This window comes from Tubulanus polymorphus, chromosome 10 (genome assembly GCF_964204645.1).
Source record: "Tubulanus polymorphus chromosome 10, tnTubPoly1.2, whole genome shotgun sequence".
In the NCBI taxonomy this organism is placed as follows: domain Eukaryota; kingdom Metazoa; phylum Nemertea; class Palaeonemertea; order Tubulaniformes; family Tubulanidae; genus Tubulanus; species Tubulanus polymorphus.
Window position 1 is genome coordinate 5,595,575 of NC_134034.1, and position 23,148 is coordinate 5,618,722.

The window sequence follows — 23,148 nt, forward strand, 5'->3', positions numbered from 1 at the left end:
GAAATAGACATTAGGTGCCTGGTCTCTTTCACCTCACTTGATTCTGACTTCTTCTACAGGTGGCAGCCAGTCAACGGTATCGTAATATAATGATTCCATATAAAATTGCCTGCAAATAATGGGATTCGAACCTTAGTCGTTGCATCGATCGGTCCGGTGCCCTGTCCGACAGTTGGTATCCCCGTGGGAAAACCCGTTTACTATTTAAAGTAAAAATGAAGAAATTCCGCGTTTTTGGAAAATTCCGCGATTCCGTCTTTCCGCGATATGACAACACCGTACGTATTTTACTCCACGTGTGTCCTGCCGAGTGGATGCATAAACATATGACAATTATAACAGGATAAATCATCAAAGTGTCCAGAGAACTTTCCACAAAGTCCGAGACCGAATCAAGACGAACGGACATGGTTGACATTCTCTGTGTTAAATGGGGCCCGGACTAAAAAATAAGACAGACATTTCAAGAATTTATATCAAAATGATTATATTATCAATATCATTATTATCATCATTTTTATTTGATCGTCATACATAATTCACAATTACATAATATATGGAATAGGCTGCAATGGCCCTTAATTCCAGAGAGAAAAAAGAAAATTAATCTTAATAAATTAGTTGACGCCTGGGAAAAAAGTGTAGACGTATAGATGGATGAGCTAATGTAGGATTGCAAATTTGAAATCGAAGTTTAAAGAAATTTGGGGAATTGAGTTGGCGATTGGGTAGGTGATACAGCCTTTCGACTGTATAGTGGTTTAATTTTTTTATTACAAATTGTCAATTTTACTTTTGCCCCTAAGCTGGTCTGCAACTTCATTGCATTCATGGCTGAGGAAAAAGCTCTTCTGATGTCTGCTTCATCATGACTTTGGAGCATATCGTGTGGCCTAGTCCAGTCGGTTTGGCTGCCACTCGAGAATCCTCGGATTGACATTCTGGATTGAAGTGGACGTCATTTGAAATAACTTGTTTATGTTATTCTGTATGAATGACGCATGTGTTTTGTATTTTGTGTTTTGTATATTGTATTTTCTTTTTTTTAAATTTGTAACTTAAATGAATTTGGGAATCGGATCAATAAAGAATTGAATTGTCCCCTGATACACATGCCATCAGAGGACGCGGAGCCGTAATACGACAGCTATGCTGTTATAAATTGCTAATCGGGACGATCGTTCTCATGAAACCTACATACCCCTAATATCGCACATATTTTCTAAAATATTTGAATATTGTTTACACATTTTTATATTGACCGCTTGTAGCCGCCGATAAAATGCACGCCGGCCCTACACAGATCATAGATAGCTTCGTCATTCCACCAGCATCCCCATGTCAGGGTCTTACTTTTATATCAGACTTCCGCATCGTGTTTACATCCGCAATTTTGACCGAAATATCCGATTTACTATTCAATGCAATATAATATTTCGACGTTCAAATATGGCTCATATAATCACAGGAAGACATTATACATCTTTGTCAATGATATTTGCCAAATAGCTTGAATGTGTACACATAGACCTGTGACGTTTTGCACATCGATTTACGGTTGTGATTTGTAAAATGACGCTGAATGGTTAACATTGTTTAGGTTTCATAATGGCAACGTTTTATAAAGCGTCAAAAAACAAACCCGAAATTTCCAGATTACTATATGGCTGACACAACCCGTCAGCTCCTATACAATATACTGTAGTCATCTATTGTAGTTTGTAGTAGTGTGAGGCGCTTAAAACTCAAAAAACTAAATTTGCTAATTTTGAAAATTTCAAACTTATCGTTAGTATTGCGGAGTTGTATATTCAAAAACTGATGGATGGCGTATGTAGTAAGGCTTGATATACAGCTTTCGAATATCGTCAAAACGGGGACATTTAATTGCTAAATGGTACTCATCTTCCAAGTCGTTGTGACCACAAAACTACATTTTCTGTTATCTCTCTCAAGTGGTGATCAAATTTATATTATCTGCTCCACCAGGAGAGTGACATTATTCTACCTTGGATAACACGGATACGGGTAATGGTTCAAATGAAAGAGAAATTCTTTACGACGTTCATGTTCCAAAAAATACATGCATATACGATTTGAATATCGGCAACTTGTCTTGCCAATTTCGCCACAAACATTTAAAGAGAATCTTGATAATTTTCTTTACTCCCAGGGCAAATTATTGTCGCACTTTGTCGTCTATTCTTGGATGCTGTACGCTCTCTGAAAAGAAAGGGGAATACAATTACATACGTTTCATATGCAACATGTCGGGTTTAAGAAACAACCATGATATTCATTTCAACGTTATTATTCATCTTATAATTCACACGTGTATCATCTTCGATAATATACATTAGCCAGAAACAAAGAATGTAGACAGTATCGCATCAAATGTGAACGCTTACATATAATTGTGACCTGCTTAATTGTTCGATTTCATCTGTAATTGCATTCGTCAATCGAATGGCCTTTTCTGCTTCGTCTCCTCCGATTTTTTCCAGTGCATTTTCTGCCGCGCGGCGAACATTGGAAATTGGATCGTTACTCCTGAAATATGAATTATTGGAAATCATATCCATGGATGTCTGTGTAATTTAAATGCGAATATAGAATCCACTTTTGGCAGAGCCAACATGTGATATCTAATTAGCTCAGTTTCAGTAAAGATGAAATGGATACATAATTCCAGTGGCAATTTTTTTTCTCAAAACTAAGCCCGTTAAACTACAAAACCCTTATACCTGGCTATCGTACATTGCCAAAAACAAATTTTCACATATCAAAACAGGTATCGTAGAAATACTGTCATATTTGTCGCGCAAAGCGCTTCGTAGACAAGGGCAGATGATAAAATATGAAACTCGTTACGCTGACTCGGTGTCTTATCTATACCGTATATATTACCATATGTTAATTAATTGTTGCGCAGCCAAAGTTGTTTTCAAGTGACCGAGTACAAGACAGCATGCCTCTCGTACTATTCGATCATGACTGGTGAGTCCCTTAATGAAATCATCCGCGGCTTCCGTTGATGAGCTGATTTCCCCAGACCCTTCACCGGCTAAAGTGTTGATAGCTCTAGAGAGTAACGTCGTTTCCATCACCGCATTCTTGGCGGAATCTCCACCTATTCGATCTAAAGCTCTACCAGCTGATCGTCGAACACTTGATATAAAGTCGTTTTTCCTAACGAGAGACATTTATGTAAGATATTAATAAAGGGGATTTCAAGGGATAAGCTGAAAGGGCCAGGCAAAAACATGGGGTACCATGAAGTTATAACAAAATGATAACGTCATTTTGTGAATTTAAAAACGATGCCAGTTCTTGATTACTAAACGCAGATTTTAGGGGCCTTTCAATACGTCATGATGAACGCATAGGACAGGACTACCTGCAGCCTCGATATTTGTGTCGCACAAGGAACTTTTCTGGAAACGCAATTTTCCGTTAACATAGAAATGGCGAAATCGGGAGACTCGAACCAACAAAAGTAAGTACAATATGCAAATCAGGGCACCGCAATATAGAGTACCCCGGATGTATGATACGAATGCAATGATATGGAAAGTTCCCTCAATAATATAGTAATTACCATACACTTGCTAAACGTGAAATGGCCTGGTCGTAGTTTAGGTAACCCAAGACTGTACATGCTGCCTGGCGACACAGTCGGTCTTTATCTTCTGTAGCATGCACGAGTGATTCAAGCGTATTAGCGTCAATGTTTCCAACCAAACCGATGCCGATAGCAGCTGCTGCCCGGGTATTAGCGTCACTACCGGAAAGCAGGTGCCGCAAACCACCTATATTTCCAACATTTTCTAGATAAAAAAATTGTGAAGCGTTTAAGTATCTCAAAAATGTTTCTGTGGTAACTTAGGCCACTTAAATATTTATTGAAGAATAGCGAATGAGTTTAAGACATCTCGATTCATCCGCTCTTTTTATTTCTAAATTTACGCATCATCCAACGCACGTGTAATGATAATCTACAGATCGATTTATATCATCCTATCATGATATAAGAAGGTACGGAAGTTTCCTGGGGACATCGAAAAGTTCAATTTTATAATAGAAAATTTTCAAATATGTTCCTTTCCGATTTTCCACTTTATTTTCCCCAATATTTTCTCTTTTCCAAATTTGCTTTTTTCGGTTTCGGAATGTTTCTTTTTGCACCACGAAAGATTTGCTTGCCTACACCATTCCTCTTGCATTCCACCACAACATAACACGTATGATTACATTTACTTGATCTTCAATTAATCCCATTTCAATTTGCAGTAATGATATTTTGACATTGGCAGGTAGAGCTTTTTATCGGAAGATCTACCTGCCAATGTCAAAAGAGCTAGGCTGTACGTACGGGTACTGGCGCTTACAACAGGCGCAGCATTAATGGTGTGTTTATGCGCGAGTAGATGTAATGATTTGTTTTAACCGCTAAATCGGCGTTCATTACGCATGCTTTTCAAAAAATGATATCATTTATTATTTATTTAAATATTTTTATCATAATAATTATAATATTCTTAAGACAAGCGAATTACGTCTGTGGACCTATTTCATTGCGGCGTATCACGCAATCTGAAAAAAAAAAATCTTCCGATCCTGTCACGTGACTTCATGACTGCAACTTGACGATAGCTTAGATTCTCATTCTTCGAACCAAAAATAGGTTTGTTTTCCTTCGATAATAGAATTTTCTATTCAATGATTGAATTGTTGTCTGTGTCCCCAGGACGCTACCGTAATAATGGAAGGGACTTGGTAAAAAACAATATTCCGGTTCCTACACAAGAACCTACCTTTCCCGACAAATCTTTCAAGCACTTCAAAATCTAGTTCATCGACGGCAGTTTCGATCATGTCCGTTATTTCTATGGCTTTCTTTGCATCCTCATTTCCGATAAGCTTCAATGATAACTGTGCACCTTGGCGAACGTTAGATATGACGTCATTTCGCCTGTGAAAACAAGATCACGGTGAAAAATGATTTGGCACAAATTAGTATGTATACGTATAAGCTCTAAAAAACTTTTTGTAACAAAATTGTCCCGACACACAACGATCATTACTCTCCCACTCATGGATGAAATACATATGTAAAGAATATCCAGTTAAAACAATGTCCAAAAGATTTTGTGATGGCATGGCAGCAGTAAGTACTATAATGGCAATAAGAATTAAATGACGATAATTCATAATAATAGTCATAATGTAAGTCCCGTAAAGAATACCCTCGTTTTTCATCAGCCCTTCAATTGACGAGGGAGGCAGGTCTTTTTTTACCTTACTTAAAAAGAGAGAAATTAAAAGCCTCATTCCAAATTCCAAAAGTGACGATTGCGACCATTTATGGTTTGAATGGGGAAATTTAAGCGTCAATGACGTTGGATCAGGGTGAGAAGCACTGACTGCGACAGACCTCTGGTCTAGCCAAGCCTGCGATGGTAGAGACTAACGGTCAACCCTCTAAAAAGAATATTCTTTAAAATCTATTTCTTGAACGGAATACATCTATAAATGATAAGAAATGTTACTAATTTTGATTTTTTTAGTACCGCCACTGCTGAGAAATAAGTCGGCTACTTTTCCAGGTGCACGTACACAGCAGGTGAAATCGCTGTTCGCTGTCGTCAACTTAGTCAAACATACACTCCAACGTGCGTTGTACTACTAAAGAGTAATAAGCTTTTAGTTGGGATTCATAAATAGTTAATCATATACGTCAAACCATGGATGTGGTGACATTTAAGCTGAGATTAAGAACAATGAACTTGGTAGATATTTTTTAACTTCTTATTATGGGATTACGTATTCATGTTCATTCTGCTTGTGTACGTTATTACTTACCACAATTCTAAAAGTTCCGGTACAGCATCTTCTACTTTCAAATGTCCTAGTGCCAGGGCCGCGGATTCACGGACCAGACGATCGCTATCGTGCAAAGCATCGACGAGGACCTCCACGATTGCTTCATTCTTTGGCCGTGCTGCAAGACGCAACGCTGCACGTGCGCGGATATTCGAGTCAGTGCTTCGCATCTCGATAATACCGAACTCTTCCGAATCTCGACGTGATAAAGAATGGCGTTTCCGAACTAGTACTTCCTCGATACGGTCGCTACATGGGTGACTTCCTGTAACAGGATCCTTCATAATCGATATAGAAGGATCATTCATATTAGTAAGAAGGGAGTTCTCTACTTGATCTTGAAAAAAAGAAATGATGATAACGTTAAGTATTTGTCAGTGTCAAATTTGACCTGCAGTTTTTTACGCCGTTAAAACTCACTGTTACAACAATGTTTTTATACATTACTAATATGACTACCGTACTCTATATGTTTTAATGGCAATGGGGAGCTACGAATATCGATCGGTCACTACGCGGCGCTGAACGCAACTCGGGCTTAAAGATTTAATTGAATTGTATTGAATCGGTATTTACGCTGAATTGGAGGTTTTTTCGTTGTAACAAAAGCTCTGTTTTAGTAGAAGATGCCAACTGAGTGTTGTGTACCTATGTGTAAAAATAGAGGAGGTCATGCTTTCCCGAGATCAGATGAAAAGCGGTTCAAAGCCTGGAAAACCGCTGTGCGACGAGGTGAAAGTTCATGGAATCCTACAAAGCACTCTGTTGTATGTCCGATGCATTTCGATGATAACGACTATATGGGAATCACAACGTACGGTAAGTCATTTTTTATACATTTTGTTATTTCACTAACTATTCAGTTCAGAGCCAAGATGAGGTATTTTGTTGAGAGAAACCAGATTCTGTTCAATGTTATTGTATATTGTATATCTGATTTTAATACTCCTACACTCTGTAGGCTGCAGATCTTGTTGACTTGTAGTAGTAATACCATATCCTACTGTCTGTTGTTTGATTAAATCAGCTAATTTTGTGATTTTATTTTGAGGGACTGAAAGACTGCAACGACGAGAAAACTGCTGTCCCACACATTTTTCCATGGACCAAAGAGCCAACACCAAGTATAGTCGATAGGAGGCTGCGGGCCAAAAGGATACAAGAGATCGAAAATGTTGCAGAAATAGAAAGTCAGAAACATCAGAAACTGTGTGATAATGCCAACACATCATGTGGCATAGATATGTATGAGGAGACCATCGTGGATGAAGATCATAGCTCAGTCCCAGGTACAGGAATAGTTTTGATTTCATTTGTCTTTAGGACGCTCGGTGCTAGTAAAATATATGAATTTCTTGATTCACAATAGTGATCACATTTGGTTTTTTTTTCAGACTGTCAGTCGGAAAGAGGTGAAATAAAATCAGTTAAAGATGTAGGAACACAATGTAGTAGATCGACAGCCAGATTTTCAGTTGAATTCTTCATCAATGATCCAGAGGGAATGCATTATTATACAGGACTAGTGATGTGAAATTCATGCTAGTATTCCTGTCACTCGGACCAGAAGCTAATAACCTAGACTATTAGCATGGATTTACACCCCCGTTACCAGTCCTAATTTCGGACTGTCGAGAACATTTGACATATCACTTCATCACGTATCGAATATATTTGTCACCCGGATAAATTTTATGTCATGCCAATGGAGTGAGTTTAATTGGTGGCCAGATGAGGATCTTGTTTATTTCTTCTGTCCCAAAGATTTCAAAGCAAAATATCCAACAACTAGAGTCATCCTTGACGGCACAGAATACCCGATTAAAAAGCCAAAAAATCCTCTCCTCCAGCAGGCAACTTTTTCATCATATAAAAACAGAAATACGGCTAAGGTAGTGGTCGGCTCAACACCAAGTGGCTTGATATCATATATTTCTGATGCGTATGGCGGTGCAGCAAGTGATCGACAAATCATAGAAATAAGTGCAATGCAAGATATGTGCACTTCAGGAGACAGCGTAATGGTTGATAAAGGCTTTAACGTGCAGGACTTATTTGTAGCGTCAAATGTATCGATAAATATGCCAAAGTTCTTTAAAAACAAAAACCGCTTGAAAAACAATACTGTTTTGTGACAGGAAAATTGCAAGAGTGCACATCGAACGACTTATAGGACTAGCCAAAACATACAAAATCCTCACACATCCATTGAATAATCATGAAATACCCCTGGCGACAGAAATTATGAAAGTCTGTTGCTACCTGTGTAACTTTAGAGAATGTATCGTTTCAAAAAATGCTTAAATTTTGAAATAAGATTTATTTCTTAATGTTGACATCTTAGAAAGAATAATCATAATAGTTTCTGTACAAGAAGTTATTTAAAACTGTATCTTTGTGGAATTCTGAATGAAATTTCATTAAATTTTCTACCATTGCTTTAATGAAATCGAAGTCAAATCAATATGAATTATTTTAATGTCTTTCAGTGTAAATACCACAAAATCACACTCTGTACGACCTGAACAATATAACTGTCCTTGTATTTGATAAAAATAGTCATGGTTTCTTTTAAGTTGCTGGTTTCTGTTAACGTCCAACTCCAAGTGCTGAACAGTTTGTGGGTTGATTTCTTTATCTTTCGCAGAAAAAGGGCATTTGACTTCCAAAATTAAAGTATCATTAACAACGCGATCAGGGGAAGCCGCTAAAACAGGGTGATCTTTGCTGACAAATAATCCACACTCATTCGTTATAGATCCTGTTCTACTATGATACTTTTCCACAGCAACCTTCTCATATTTTTGGCCATGGAGTACGCATTAGTTTTTAACGTAATGTCCGTTACTAATTCTTGCCCCAACTTATTGCGCAATTTATTTCTTCTTTCTGTGGCTTTTTTTTTTTTTTTTTTTTTTTTATTTATTTGGCTGGTAAATTTTGTTTGATTTTTCGATTGAGTGTCCCTTACAGACCCACCACACCTGCCGGGAGCGAAACAGGGGGTTTGATTTTGAAATCGGAAATCGAAGTACAGATATAGATGTGTGATCGGCGGTCGAGTAAACAGAATATTTTAAAATCGAAGTACATAATTGGAAATTCGGTTCCGGTTCATCCAAACAATCTTCCATTCAGTCTGAACTGGCAAGCGACTGATTGGGATGAATTTTTCTGGCTGCCTAATTTAATACAATGAGATTCTGGAAATAGCTATATTACAAGATCATTTTGTCCATTTTTATATTTTTTTGGTCGTTTTCTACGTGTAAATAGTCCGATAGTTTAGTGTGGTTTTTTTCCTCGGGTAGATGTTGATGTAGAAGTCCTCTAAGTTGATGATCCCGCGTGTTGACTAGATAGGAAGAAAGCACATATCGAAACGCAAATTTTCCAGATGAGAGTATGGCCCTGGGGTATCCGAAGTGTAGTTGTATGACATCGACGGTGCAGCTCCGATTAGGATGGGTTTCTCCGTCAAGGGGTGCGCAGTTGGTACTTCACATCTGGTGCTGAATTTGCCTAAAAGTATAAGTTTTACACTGGGAGCAGTTATGTGTTTCTAATATACAGTGAGTTAGGTCCGTGAATGTATCGCAATCAAACGGACAGTGCTATGCGTATTGATAGACCGTCAGTAAGAAAGCGGCACAGACACGTGAATATTGAATACATGTTTGTACACTTACATATATACAGTCTTGATCGGGTTTTATTTACATTGTCACGATTAGATTTTTGGTAGCTTTTAATGAGACTGATGTCAAGAGGCAACTTTCCAGTCACCATTGCGCGTAGATAGACTGAGCTTGCTATCCTAAGGTCACAAACGGAGGCAGCGTTCCAGCTATCGTGGCAATGAGACTGAGTTTACAGTCAAAACATCAGAAACAGTAAACTAATAAACTAATACGTATGTGATGATATAGAGCAAAAGTGGTCAGACAGTTCTATGCGTATTGATAGACCGTCATCCCTGTTCGATCTAAATCAGAACATACCTCGAGTGTAAAAGTCGGGATATGTAGGTGTAAGTAATAAAAAAGGCGTTGTGTTTAATTAATAGACTACGCTAATGGTGTCGATTGTGATTCTGTTTACTGCATTCAGTCCGTTTGCATCCAGGTGTATAAGTACATTGTTAAGAGTCCAAATATGAAGGTTTTGTTGAAGCATGATTTCTTGGTTTAGGCGATCTATTAGCGAGTTTTTGAAATAAATTATAGTGTTGATGCGGCCAGAGCCTTGTTCTAAATTGTAGTGATTTTTGTACAAAATGGATTGTGCAAGAAACAAAAGGTAGTTCGCGAGTGTGCGTTTGAAGAAATCTCTTTCTATTGTTTTAGTAATTCCTGTGTAGACGATGTCTTGAGTGATATTTATTGGTGTGTCTAGTATGCGTTGAATGATTGGTTGTATAGATGAATATAATTGCTGTGCTTCTGTGCATGAGAATACTACATGGTCATTCGTTGCCGTGCGTCCACAAATTTTACAATTTGGATCAGTTTTTATTTTCCTAGTTTTGAAGCTGTTGCCAGAGTATTATGCAGTAATTTCCAATGAATATCACTAAATCGTCTATCAATATGTTTATTATAAACTTCATTCCAAAATTCCGGCCAGTTCAGATCAGCATTTAACATTTCAGTAATTTTGGTTTGCCCTATCGGTGTGATTTGATGGAGATTTTTTAATAATAGAATTCGATAAATTTGAGATGATAAAAGTTTTCCTATAGTGCACACTATATTACCAAATTGTACATAGATTTTTGGTAATTCATCGGGATCTAAATTTTGGTTAGACAGAATTAGTTTCCAATGTTGCGGTATCGCATTGTATATACATGTGTGTTTAAATTTATTTGTTAATGGAATTTCGTTAAATGCTTTGTAGTTTCCACGATTATCGAATAGATGTCGTAGATTGATTATACCGTGATGTATGTATTCTGTGAAATTGGTTTTCTTGTTGAGCTTAATTTTTGGGTTGCCAAAAATAGGTTTTTGCAGAATTTCGGTAATGGTCTCAGTTGTAACTAGATGTTGTTGAAAAACTGTCCATGATTTTAATAAATGTCTGTAGTAGTCATTTGTAATGACTTTTTTGGGTATTTCATTGTGAATGATGTTTGAAATATTCCAGCCTGGGCCTAGATATTTTTGCAGATTGTAGTTGATAAGTGGTTTCCAGTGTGTTGGTTTTAGAGCGTGGTTTATTATCGTCTTAATTGCCTGTGTTTGTTGTCTGTATTTAATGTTGTGTAAGTCGAGACCTCCGTGTTCGATTTTTTTATGTATTATGTCTTTACTGACAAGGCGTTTTCCATTATCCCATAGGAAATTGATGATGTTTGGTTCAAAGATTTTGATATATTTATCTGGAATTGGGAAAATCTCGGAAGTGTACCATAATATAGGTAGTATAAAAGAGTTTATGACAACCTTTTTGCCATGTAAAGATAATTTAGTTTGGCGCCAAAGATTTATGATATTTTGAATTTTATTTATTTTCGGATTCCAGTTTAAATCATCAGTATTTTCATTGCCGAAATGAATTCCATAAACTTTCATTGATTTCTTCCAATTTAAGTCTAAAGGTTTATCGTTTCTAGCTTTCCAAGATCCTATCCACATACACTCAGTTTTATCTTTATTAATTTTTGCACCTGATGCTCTTTCAAACAGAGTTAAGGCTGTAAGGACTTGATTCAATGATTCTAAGTCGGTTAGACATAATGTAGTGTCATCTGCAAATTGTTTGATTTTAATTTCTGTGTCATCTGGTAGTTTTACTCCTTTGATATTGTTGTTTTCGCGTATTTTAATTGCTAATGGTTCCGCTGCTATTATGTAGAGTATTGCGCTCATGGGACATCCCTGTCTTACGCCTCTTTCTAAGGTGAAGGGTTTAGTTAAGAAGCCGTTACTTTTGATTCTGGATTTTGGATTTGAATAGCAAGTCTTGATGTACCGAATTAGATTTTCTCCAAAACCGAAAGATTCTAAAGTTTTAAACATATATTGCCAGTCAACACGATCAAAAGCTTTCATTTGATCGATGGTCACCAAAAATGCTTCTAAATTATCATTATTAACGTAATCAATTAAGTCTCTTATGATATGACCATTGTCTTATATTCGACGTCCCTTTACGCTACATGTCTGGTCTGGGTGTATTATGTCTGTTAGACAGTTAATTAATCTGTTAGCGAGAACTTTTGTGAATATTTTGTAATCTGTACATAGTAATGAGATTGGTCTCCAATTTTTCAAGTCTGTTTTGTCATTTTTCTTATGAATTAATGAAATAATACCAGTTTGCATTGATTTAGAAAGTCTATTTTCTTGTATACACGCATGTACTAATTGTAGAAAGTCATTTTGGAGAGTATGCCAAAATATTCTATAAAATTCAATAGGTAGTCCGTCTATACCAGGGGATTTATTATTTTGGAAAGATTTGACTGAATTTGTTAATTCATTGATATCTATTACGGAGTCATGCTGGAGTTTCTTTTGATTAGAAATTTTAGGTAGATTACTCAGGAAAAGATTTTGGGTTTCTAAATCCGTTTCTTCTTTTCTATATAAGTCTTTATAAAATTTTAGTTGAATTTTTTCAATGTCTTTTTGACCAGTTTTAATTTCACCCAGATTATTTTTGAGAGTCCTGATGTGATTCTTTTTAGCGCGTTGTTTTTCATAATTTGCAAAGAAGGTACTTGTTTTCTCCCCAAATTCTCTCCACTCAATTTTAGATCTTATCATTGCACTTTTTGCTTTTTCAATGTCGAAGTCACGAATACGCTTGGTAAGATATTCAATTTGATTTTGGTTAGTGTTTACTCCTAAATCAGAAAGTTTTTCGAGAATGAATAATTCAGATTCTAATGATTTCTTAAGATTGTTTTTAATTCTGCGGAGTTCTAATGCAAATTTTATAGATCTTTGTTTTATTTGAATTTTGCCCTCTTCCCACCATTCAATAATCGATTCATAAAACTGTATGTGATTTTGCCATTGATTCCAAAATTCTGTTATCACAGTGATGTAATTAGGGTTTTTAAGTAGTTCTTTGTTGAGATGCCAGTATCCCTTGCCACGTTTGACTTGAGAAGTGTTAATTGTCAATTCGACGATCTTGTGATCGGAATGAATAGAGTTGATATGTTTCACCTGTTCTATGTCTGGCTGTAAAGTGTCTGATACATAGAATCGATCTATTCTTGTTTTAATGACGTTGTTATTGCGTTTTGCTACTCGAGAGAAAGCTGGTGTGTCTGGGTTTTTAAGTCTGTAAGCGTCTGCTAATCTGTTTTGTTGACATAAATTAGCTAATTGTTCTGAACCACTACGTATTGATGAATTGACGGATGTTGAATCACGATCTATGGGACTTTCTATACAATTAAAGTCTCCGGCTATTATTGTATGCTCATTAGGGTTTATATTAAGATAATTACTGATATTGCTTATGAAAATTTTCCTATCACGTTCCTTATTTGGGGCATATATGTTAACGATATTGTAAATTTGGCTGAATAGGGATATTTTCAAGGATATCAATCTCCCTTGTCTATCTACAGTCTTATCTAAAATTGTATAGTCTAAAGATTTTCGAATACCAATGGTTACCCCACATTTTCTTTCGTTTATAATATTAGATATAATTTCAAAATCTTTCCTCAAGGGCTTAAATATTTTTTGAACTTCATAGTCATTCGATATGTGAGTTTCTTGAAGTAAAATGATATCATAGTGTTTAAGTCTTTCAAAAATGCCAACAATTCGAGCATTCGAGTAAACTAAGCCGTTGCAATTTAGTGATAGTAATCTAATACGTTCTAACACGTCCGCCATTTTATGTCTCATTTGCCTACATTAGTAAAACGTTATGAATACCTCACCTTAAGTAGTTTTTTTGGTCTTTGATTTAGTTCCATTCTTTGTTTGATTCCTTTTCTGCATTCGGACTGGTGCTGGTGGCCCAGTGCTTGGTTTTGTTGTTTTTGCAGCAACTTCGCACGTATCGTCCGTGTCACTTTCTTCGTGTTCGTTTTCTGTTGGCTTCTGTATTGGTGAGCTTTCTCCTTCCGAGGGCGGCTTTGATTTTTGTGATTTTTTCGGAGTTTGTACCAGTTCAGTTGGGGAGGGTGGCCTCTTCCTCGACTCCTCAGTGACAACATCCACTTCTGTCGTCGCTTCATCCTTCTCCTCCGTTGCCTCTGCTGGTGTTGGGTTTCTTCTTTTCATCGATTGTAAAGAAACAGCCTGTCGAAAGTGGAGTTGACGGCATCGATCTGGTGTATGGGTTGGGTGGGTACATGTAACATTGCACTCAACCCAGGTATGGTTAAATTGTCCGCATATTGAGCAATGTTCGGGCTGTCCGTTATAATAGACCCGTACAAGGAGTAAACCATAACGTTTGGAATCCAGAGTAATGTTTCTCGGGATTGGCGATGTAATTGCCACCTCCAGTACGCGTTTCTCCCCGTTCTGGAAAGTTGTTTTTCCCATCGTCGGGTGATAGGATCCCGTAAGAATGTTTCCATATGGCCGGATCATCTTATCTACCGCTTCATGAGGGCAGATCGCCGGAATACCCTCGATTCTGACAATGGTTGGTGTTTCAAGTGCCGATCGGAAATTTATCGTTGCTCCTCTGAATGTAATCCTGTGTTTTTTTAGAATTTCGTACTTCTCCGGGGAACCACAGAATACTCCTACGTTATAAGCGTTGAAATCGATCACTTTTTCAACGCACTGCCGAGCTGTATCGTCAGTCGCCAGAATTTCACAGTTTTGTGAAGTATCAAGTTTGTTATACTGTACCCTAATCTTAGGGATCAGTAAGAAATTTTCGAAATCCTGAGCCATCGAATTATCGTATTTAAATGCTTTCACCTGGTGTAAAGCCATACTGAGTTGAAGACTGGTTCAAAGGTCGATTGAAACGAGCGCGCCGAAAGTACGTCTGTACAGTAGGAGTGTCGTGGGGCTTTTTTTTTTTTTTTTTTTTTCTTTCTGTGGCTTTAGCGATCGTTCCAAATTCTGTTATCCGCATTTCTCTCTCTCGTTTCCAGGTGACGTTCGAAGTTTGACCTCTGGTATTCAATTCTATTAATTTGATTTCCTCATCTGTAATCGTAGTCAACTGAAAAAGAACAGCAAATGATAATTACCAGTTTTTGTTAATACCCATGAATTCAAAAGGCTTGAATCATAAACATTTCACCAGCCAGGAACTTGTCCACAGGGTCTAATTTCAAATAATCATGGTCTAGGTACAACGCATGAGGATTGGCCGGTGGAATAAGATGCATAACTGCCATAGTACCTCCATGGATGGCATAGTACCTCCATGAATTACATTATTTATAACATGAAATAATGCTGATAGAGTTAATTTTTCAAAATATATTTTTTATACCTGATAATTTATACACATGTTCCTAAAATTTGTCGCACATAATTGACGATTTTTGTACATAGATTTCCTTGGATCGAAGTTCATACTCTTCGTAGGTGAAATAGGTTGCAATAGCTGATTATGACTAACAAGTTTGACGGGACTTCCTAAATGGGGTTTCGTACGATGAAATGTCTGAAGAGTCTGAATGAAAAATAGAAGAAAATTATGCTTGTCAATTAAATGCAACATGTTACCAACAAAGTATGCAAAAAACCTCATATTTACCTGGGTGCATGTCACTTCTGTTATAATTTTCTTTTCCTCTTTAAATTTGTATGCAGCATATAGAACTGTTGTCACATGCTTGCAATGAGCGTTCGGGCCCTGACCGGCTCCGCATTCACACTGGACCTCAACAACTACGCCACAATTATCAATCACTACATCTACCTTGTACGAAACGGATTTCTTCATTTCAGCCCACATAACTGAAGTCAAATAAACTGATGACGCGCTTTTTGATGAGGATATTCGCAAAAAGCGAAGTAATCTAAAAAATTATAAGAAATAACCATGTTTCATATAGAAAATTTCCTGACACAATGTTGGCTTACTAATATGTAAGGCTACATTTAGAAAATGTAAGCAAAGCCTACCTACCTCTGCTCATATAAATCTTAAATTTTCCCATCAAATGCCTTATCATATTGTTTTAAGTATTCATTTATCCTCTCCATATTCACTTTTGGCACCATTGCATACATTTCTGAATGTAAATCCTTGTAGGACTTCTGGTCTGGAAGTTCCATGCTGTACTCCGACTCTATAGTGATGTTGACCTTATTCGTTTTATAAAATTCTAACCTGAAAAACAGAAACCTTATAACTGTAGCATATATTACTCAATTGTCACAAAGAAATCTGAAGTAATATATGAATATATATTCATATTCATGAATATATATATTTAAGGAATTCATGCTGTACTCCGACTCTATAGGTGATGTTGACCGAATTCGTTCTATAAAATTCTAACCTGAATAACAGAAACCTTATTACTGTAGCATATATTACTCAATTGTCACAAAGAAATCTGAAGTTATATATGAATATATATGAATATTCATGAATATATATATTTAAGGAATTCAAGTATCAGTAAAATTGCAGTGACTGAAGTTCATGGGACAATGGCCTAGTTCTACAGGTCTGGCATATGGTATTTGTCAAAAAAAGCATAAAACCACCCGATATTGTGTTATCTGTACTCTCGGTAAGGGCCAATATTTCAATAAATTACATAGATTTACTAAATAAAATTGCATTGCCATTGAATTGAGTTGAATCCAGGACCAGGATTTTCTTAGGCCTAGATTTATTTATCCATCCGATGAATTCATCTCTCAATTCACAAGAAGTATCTGATTAAAAAGGGACAAAATCATTTCAATGCACTTGTGTTATTGCTACTTCATTAAGAAACGAAAGGAAAAAATCTTCGAACCCGGAAGTTAAAGAACAAGACCGGCCGTGTATATTTACCTCTCACAAAGCTCTTGTTTTCGACCTGAAATCTTTGCTCCGTACGACCGAAGCTCGTCTTGAAGATCTTTGATAGTCATTGATGCGATGATTTTATGGATGATTTAAAACGATTAAGAAGAGATCGATTTCCACGGTAATAATTGAAAATAACCTGAGTCGATCGCAGCGTCGCGTATATGGAAGACCGAGTTGCCTATCAGAAACCTCATGCGGATTAGTACTAGCAGCTCCCCATTAAGTAGGCTATCCACAGCTGTGGATAATTCACTTGTCAAGACATATGAACTATTGCCACCGAAATGTGGCCTGTGAGAGATATGAATTGTCATAGTGGTGTTGCGCCAGGCACCACGAACTCGTTCATATTCATATCATATTAATTTGACATTTCCAGCTACTATACAATTCTAATTGAGTTATTCATAATCATCGCCAATATCATAAAAAAACTATGTTATTTTTTCAAGGCGAGTTAATTTTCTTATTGACGTATATAGATGACAATACATTTCATCATAAATATTTATAACACCTTATCCAACCATACATACCTAGGCGCCGAATCGACGCAGCTAAACAGTCATAAACTTGTACTATATACCTGAATAAATTCTATATCAAATAGGTGTGTGCGCAAGTTTACCGTCAGAACATAAATAGACCTTTTGAACCAGTTCTTCACATTATTTCTTGCTGGATTTTTTATTTGCTCGAACAAAACAAAATCAGGGATTTTTCTGCCCTACAATGAATGCTTTAACACGGAGCATAAATATGCAGAATGCGCACGATGTCTTCATTCGATAACACGGGGGGAGAGCGTTCGAGTAGAGCAGACGTAATCTGAAGACCAACTACCGTACGAGCGCCGCGTGGTTTCTGATTACACTCAGACCTACGCAGCACCAAGCACATTGTATATGTACATTGTATACTTACGTGCGTATGTATGTATGTATGTACCAGCCAAATACCCGCCCACAGGGTAGGTAATCGGTATACCTTTATATATATACCTATTAACAAAAAACCTTGCAGCGAATCAAACAAGATTGGCTAAAATATTGTCAGCGGTGAATCCAGGTTTTCGGATAAGTCTAAGTGGCAAAAAAGCCAAGTTTTAGGTCGTGGCACTCTCCCCAGTTGTTTTAGAATAAGATGCACCGCAGACGCATCCTGGGCACGGTCGGAGTGAATTACTTTTTCAACTCACAAATTGAATAGCGATTTCACAACTTCCAATTCAGCGGAACCAATTACAAAAATCCAAAGATTGCGAGGAGGCGGTGCACATTGTTCAAAATGCACCTATGGGTGGGTCCTCAGCTGGTATTGTCGTTTCATTAATTTCGATTATAACAAAGAGGTCCATGGGCCGTGAAGTTCGATTGATGTTATACATTGAGTATGTATAACCAAGTTATCATCATTATCGGGAATTATTTTCCCATTGTCGAGAATTAACAAAATGTTTCAAAACAATATTTTGTCCGTACAGCATCGGAGAGTGACTTAACTAATGACTTGTTTCCTACCATAATGCGTCCTTGTTTCCTATTAGTTAGGGGCAGAAAGTAAGACTTCAAACTTTCGAAGAAAACAGCAATAAAAAGAACTGAATCCAGAATTTTTTCAGGGCTCAATAACCAGCAGCTGGCAACTTCTGGCTATTTTATCCGTTTTTGTAAGTGAACTCGAGGCCTGCATCCTCCCTCGGCAGGGATTTGAACCTGAAGGCATCACTACACTCAGCAACGGCACAAACCATGGACCCTAGGGGGTTCGGTAGTTCGAACGAACCACCTTTTTGAATTTTCAAAAAGGTAATGAATTTCTATAACTAAATGATCATTATTTGTCTAATAACTAAGATCAAGAGTGACTCTCCCGTTTATGAGGAAACACACGCAACTAGTGGAATAGGTTTGATATTAATACACATGTTGCAGGTATGAATATGTTTGTCAGTATAGAATTTGTAAACATAAAAGCCGAAATCAACATCGGTCGAGACCCAGACCAAATCAACACGCACATAGTTAATGCACTAGGCCCTACGGGTCACCATACAAGATTTTAGGGCCCTAGCTCAAGCGGTTATAGGTGCGCCCTCTTGAGATCAGCCGAAATTTTCGGAATTTGCTAAGTTCTGCCGTGCATGAAGGCCTACTATCCATGGAAACCCTAACCCTTGCATCTTAACCCTGGCTTTTATGCACGGTACCAATTGCATGATGGGTTACCAAATGACGTTTCAATGAAGTATGTAGTTGACCTCAAAAATCCGTGCTTGAAGGCCCAAAAGGGGTCCCCTCTTAGGGCTAATTTTTGGCCTTTAAGCACGGAATTTGAAATTTTCTCAAATCGATTTGAAAAGTATAATCCTATCAAGGGGGCAATTTGATTGGTCCTAAGTGGCTCCCCCTATCCCGCTAACAATAGTTAAATGAATTTTCAAGCTAAAAACAATTTTTTTTCACTTTTTACATTTTCTAAAAATGTGATACTAGCGCCCCCTGTAGACTTATGTACACGTTCGATACGTCAAAATTCTCAGAAAAGCCTTCTCCAATATGGCAAATTGTTTAAAAAGCTTAATCTGTATTTTGTTTTTTTTTTATTAACGACTCTTCTAAGTAAACCCATTTTACGAAAAGTTAAACCATTTTTCAGTGGGGGTCATACGACCATCTGAACTTAGAAGTGTATTTTGAATGATTGGTTAATGAAACCAGGCCTTCTTCTACCTGCCTGCCTAATTTAGTAGTCCGATAAAGGTCCCAAATATGGCTTACAAAATGGACGTTTTTTCACTTTTTTGACTATATTTTACTCTTTTATTGTAGACTTTCTATAGAGGGCGCTCGCTACCGTGCATATGGTTTCGGTAATTGTGCCCTATCTACAAGGCCCCCTCTACGTACCCAAGAAGTTTCTAAGCCCTACGGGACGTTTAAAGGGGTCTTACTAATTTATGAAACTAACCGGTTTTCGATTCGGGATAACTTACATCTAACTGATTGACCTTTATGCGCGGGTGACGTTTTTGTCACGTAGTCTTTGAGTTGGCGTCATCTTGATTTTGGGAGAATGCTGCTCGCGAGGATCTGAGGTACGATCTAAAGGTTTTTCTGCCCACTATAGGCCCTACTCTAAATGCCTGCGAAGTTTCGCGATTGTCGGGATCATATACAGAGTACTATGGCGCACCGAAACGTAGTTCCGGCGAAAATCTACCTTAAAAGTCAGCCTCGCGATAAAGCGCACAATTCCGCTCGCGAGGGTCTGCGGTACTATTAACTCATATGCGCACTCGCACGAGGCCTTCTTCTATATGCCTGAGAAGTTTCAGCGATTTCCGAGTCGTTTTAAGGGTTCAAATCGATGTTTGAAATAACTAGAAAATCAACAGGCACCCCTGACGACTTACACGCATGTTTTATACATCAAAGTGTTCAGGGGAATCTCCTCTATAAGGGTAAATTGTTTAAACAGCGTTTGCATCGCGTTAAAATGTTAATTAATTTCGGGAATCGAACGCTATTGTCAAGGGTAAGCGATCTCCTAACTGACTGGCCTTTGTGCGCGGTGGACTCATTTTTCGAGTGTTTCCCGAACGCCGACCGACGGTTTTCGTAAGACCGATCTTAAGCTTTGGGGGTCTCAACGACCGAATCGATCTCATATACCTAAAGTCTGTGTCCCCGGCTATAAGGGAAAACTTATTTCATGATGTTCGTCGACTTAGAAATCGGTTTAAAGACCCCCTGAAAAGTGACCGGGGCGTTGGGGTTAAGCGAAGTTAGAGTCATGGCCTCTATGCACGACTACAATCGAAGGTTTAGGTTCGAATCCTAAAATCCAATGATTTTTCGTGACTTTTATGTGTTGCCTACTGTTTTTAATAACTGTTTAATCATTAGACGCTTGGTAGGGGAATAAGGAATTAGTATACTATTACTGCAGATTGTTTGCAGTTAGACGACAGTTATTAGACACTTAGTAGGGGAAGCAGTTAGACGACGGTTATTGATAGGATTGATATGGATAGCGATGAGGTGGATAGCGGTAGGATGGGTAGCGATTATGACCCGTTTGAAGATTCCGATGACGGTGGAAATGGATAGTCTTTACTCGATATAAAAATGTCTAATATTACTATATATCTTATGCTACAATTTGCTCAATTTCAGAGGATGCATGTTCGAAACCGGCCAAAGAACCAGCCTCAGTTCCGGTTTCGAAACCGGCCGAACAACCGACACCAGATCCGGCCGAAGACACTGAACATGCAAAAGATACGGATTGGAATGATTTCGATTATGCGGTAACACCTGTAGCATTCTGTAGATATATCAGAAGGCTGTCTAAAATCCAACTCATGAACGTAGCAAAATCTGCTGCACAATTTGAAAAGAGTCGAGTTAAGACCGACTTTATCGCTTTCATCTCGGGCAACACCACTGAAGTGAGTGCCGTACATCATATTGTCGCATTCAGATTTAATGGATATCTATATATCTCTTTTTTACTAGCTCATATTAACCACGGAGAGAAAACTATTCAAAGTTCTGGACACAGAACTAAGCTAAAATGTCGAGGAAACATTAAGGCCAAGAACTTTGGAAACGATAGCTGCCATGTGCAGTAAGTTCATCTTCGTGAAGGCCATCAAAGGAAGAAACATCATCAATTCTCATATACTACACATATCTATTTCAGTCACAGAAATAGACGCTACCAACAAAAAACTTGTACCAAATGCAGAAGAAAAATGGATACATTTTGATAAAGTCTGTAAGTACAAGTTGACGTTTTCATTCCATTGTAGGTACTTGATTTTGTATCCCTAGCAACATTGCACATGACTTTTTTTAGTTTGCGAGCGTATGAAAGACAAAGCAGCAGCAGAAGAATTAATTGGTACACGCGTTCATTGTTATGATTTCAGTTGTCAGTTTTTTCTCTTTTTTCAACTTGTTTCTACTTGTTAGGTGTTCTTTTTAAAAATTTCATTCTTGTTGTTTCAATCGTTTTTTCTTTGTGCAATGTTCATACTTTTTTGACGCCTTATAAAACGTTACCATTATGAAACCTAAACAATGTTAACCATCTAGCGTCATTTTACAAACGACAGCCGTAAATCGATGTGCAAAACGTCACAGGTCTGTGTGTACACAAACAAGCTATCTGGCAAAATATTATTGACATAGATGTAGAATGGCTTCCTGTGATTATATAATGACCTATATTTGAACGTCGAAATATTATATTGCATTGAATATCATTAGAAGACGTATTGTAATAGTAAAGGATGTATGATTATATTAGAAGCGGCAGGCATAAATAGAAATGATAAGTAAATCGGATTATTCGGTTAAATGGCGGATGTATACACGATTTGGAAGTCTGATATAAAAGTCAGACCCTGACGTGGGCATGCCGGTGGAATGACGAAGCTATCTACGATGTGTGTAGGGCCGGCGTGAATTTCATCAGCGGCTACAAGCGGTCAATATGAAAATGTGTAAACATATAATTTCAATATTCAAACGTTTTAGAAAATATGTTTGATATTAGGAGTATGCAGGTTTCGTGAGATTAGCAATTTATAATAGCATAGCTGTCATATACGGCTCCGCGTCTTCTGATGGCATGTGTATTAGGCGACAATTCAATTCAATTCTTTATTGATCCTTATTACATTGAAATTCCGGGATAAAATTCCCAAATTCAATAAATACAAATTCTAAAATAAATTAATACAACATACATGACACACGGGTAATTCATACAGAACAACATAAGCATGTTATTTTAAATGACAATGTCTACTTCAACCCACCCAGACTCAAGACTCTAGTGACAGCCAAACCCGTGGCCCGGCCGGGCCGGCTGGCTAGGCCACACGATATGCTCGAAGTCATGATGAAGCAGACATCAGAAGAGCTCTTTCTTCAACCATGGAGGCTATGAAGTTGCAGACCAGCTTAGAGGCATAAGTAAATGAAGTCGGTCGCAAGTTCGCGATCAATTATTGAGAATTTTCAATAAAAAAATTTAAACTACTACTAGAGTCGAAGACCCGCTGTATCATCTACCCAATCGCCAGATCTCATCATTCCCCAAATTTCTTAAAACTTCGATTTCAAATTTGCAATTCCACATTAGCTTAGCCCAGAAATTCTACATTTTTTTCGCAGGCGTCAAATAATTTTCTAAAATTAATTTTCTTGTTTACAACAGTGATTGACGAAACATTCATACATAATTTTCCCCAATATCTCCGAGACCACAAAA

At 37.4% G+C, this 23,148-nt stretch overlaps 2 protein-coding genes and 1 pseudogene across 2 annotated transcripts; 1 reads left to right on the top strand and 2 right to left on the bottom strand.

Moving 5' to 3' along the window:
• Window positions 1–530: 530 nt before the first annotated feature.
• On the bottom strand, window positions 531–17,492 carry LOC141911963 (uncharacterized). Its single transcript, XM_074803093.1, has 7 exons — window positions 17,400–17,492; window positions 5,863–6,220; window positions 4,815–4,972; window positions 3,599–3,827; window positions 2,908–3,189; window positions 2,409–2,550; window positions 531–2,223 (listed from the first exon to the last, which is right to left on the bottom strand). The coding sequence occupies exons 2-7, from the start codon at window positions 6,189–6,191 to the stop codon at window positions 2,200–2,202; spliced, it is 1,164 nt and encodes a 387-aa protein (XP_074659194.1). The 5' UTR covers window positions 6,192–6,220; window positions 17,400–17,492; the 3' UTR covers window positions 531–2,199.
• Window positions 6,510–8,187, top strand: LOC141911520 (uncharacterized; annotated as a pseudogene).
• Window positions 8,313–17,013, bottom strand: LOC141911521 (uncharacterized). Its single transcript, XM_074802509.1, has 6 exons — window positions 16,846–17,013; window positions 15,964–16,167; window positions 15,589–15,853; window positions 15,451–15,504; window positions 14,796–15,045; window positions 8,313–8,707 (listed from the first exon to the last, which is right to left on the bottom strand). Exons 3-6 carry the CDS (start codon window positions 15,787–15,789, stop codon window positions 8,313–8,315), a joined length of 900 nt encoding a protein of 299 aa, XP_074658610.1. The 5' UTR covers window positions 15,790–15,853; window positions 15,964–16,167; window positions 16,846–17,013.
• Window positions 17,493–23,148: the final 5,656 nt, after the last annotated feature.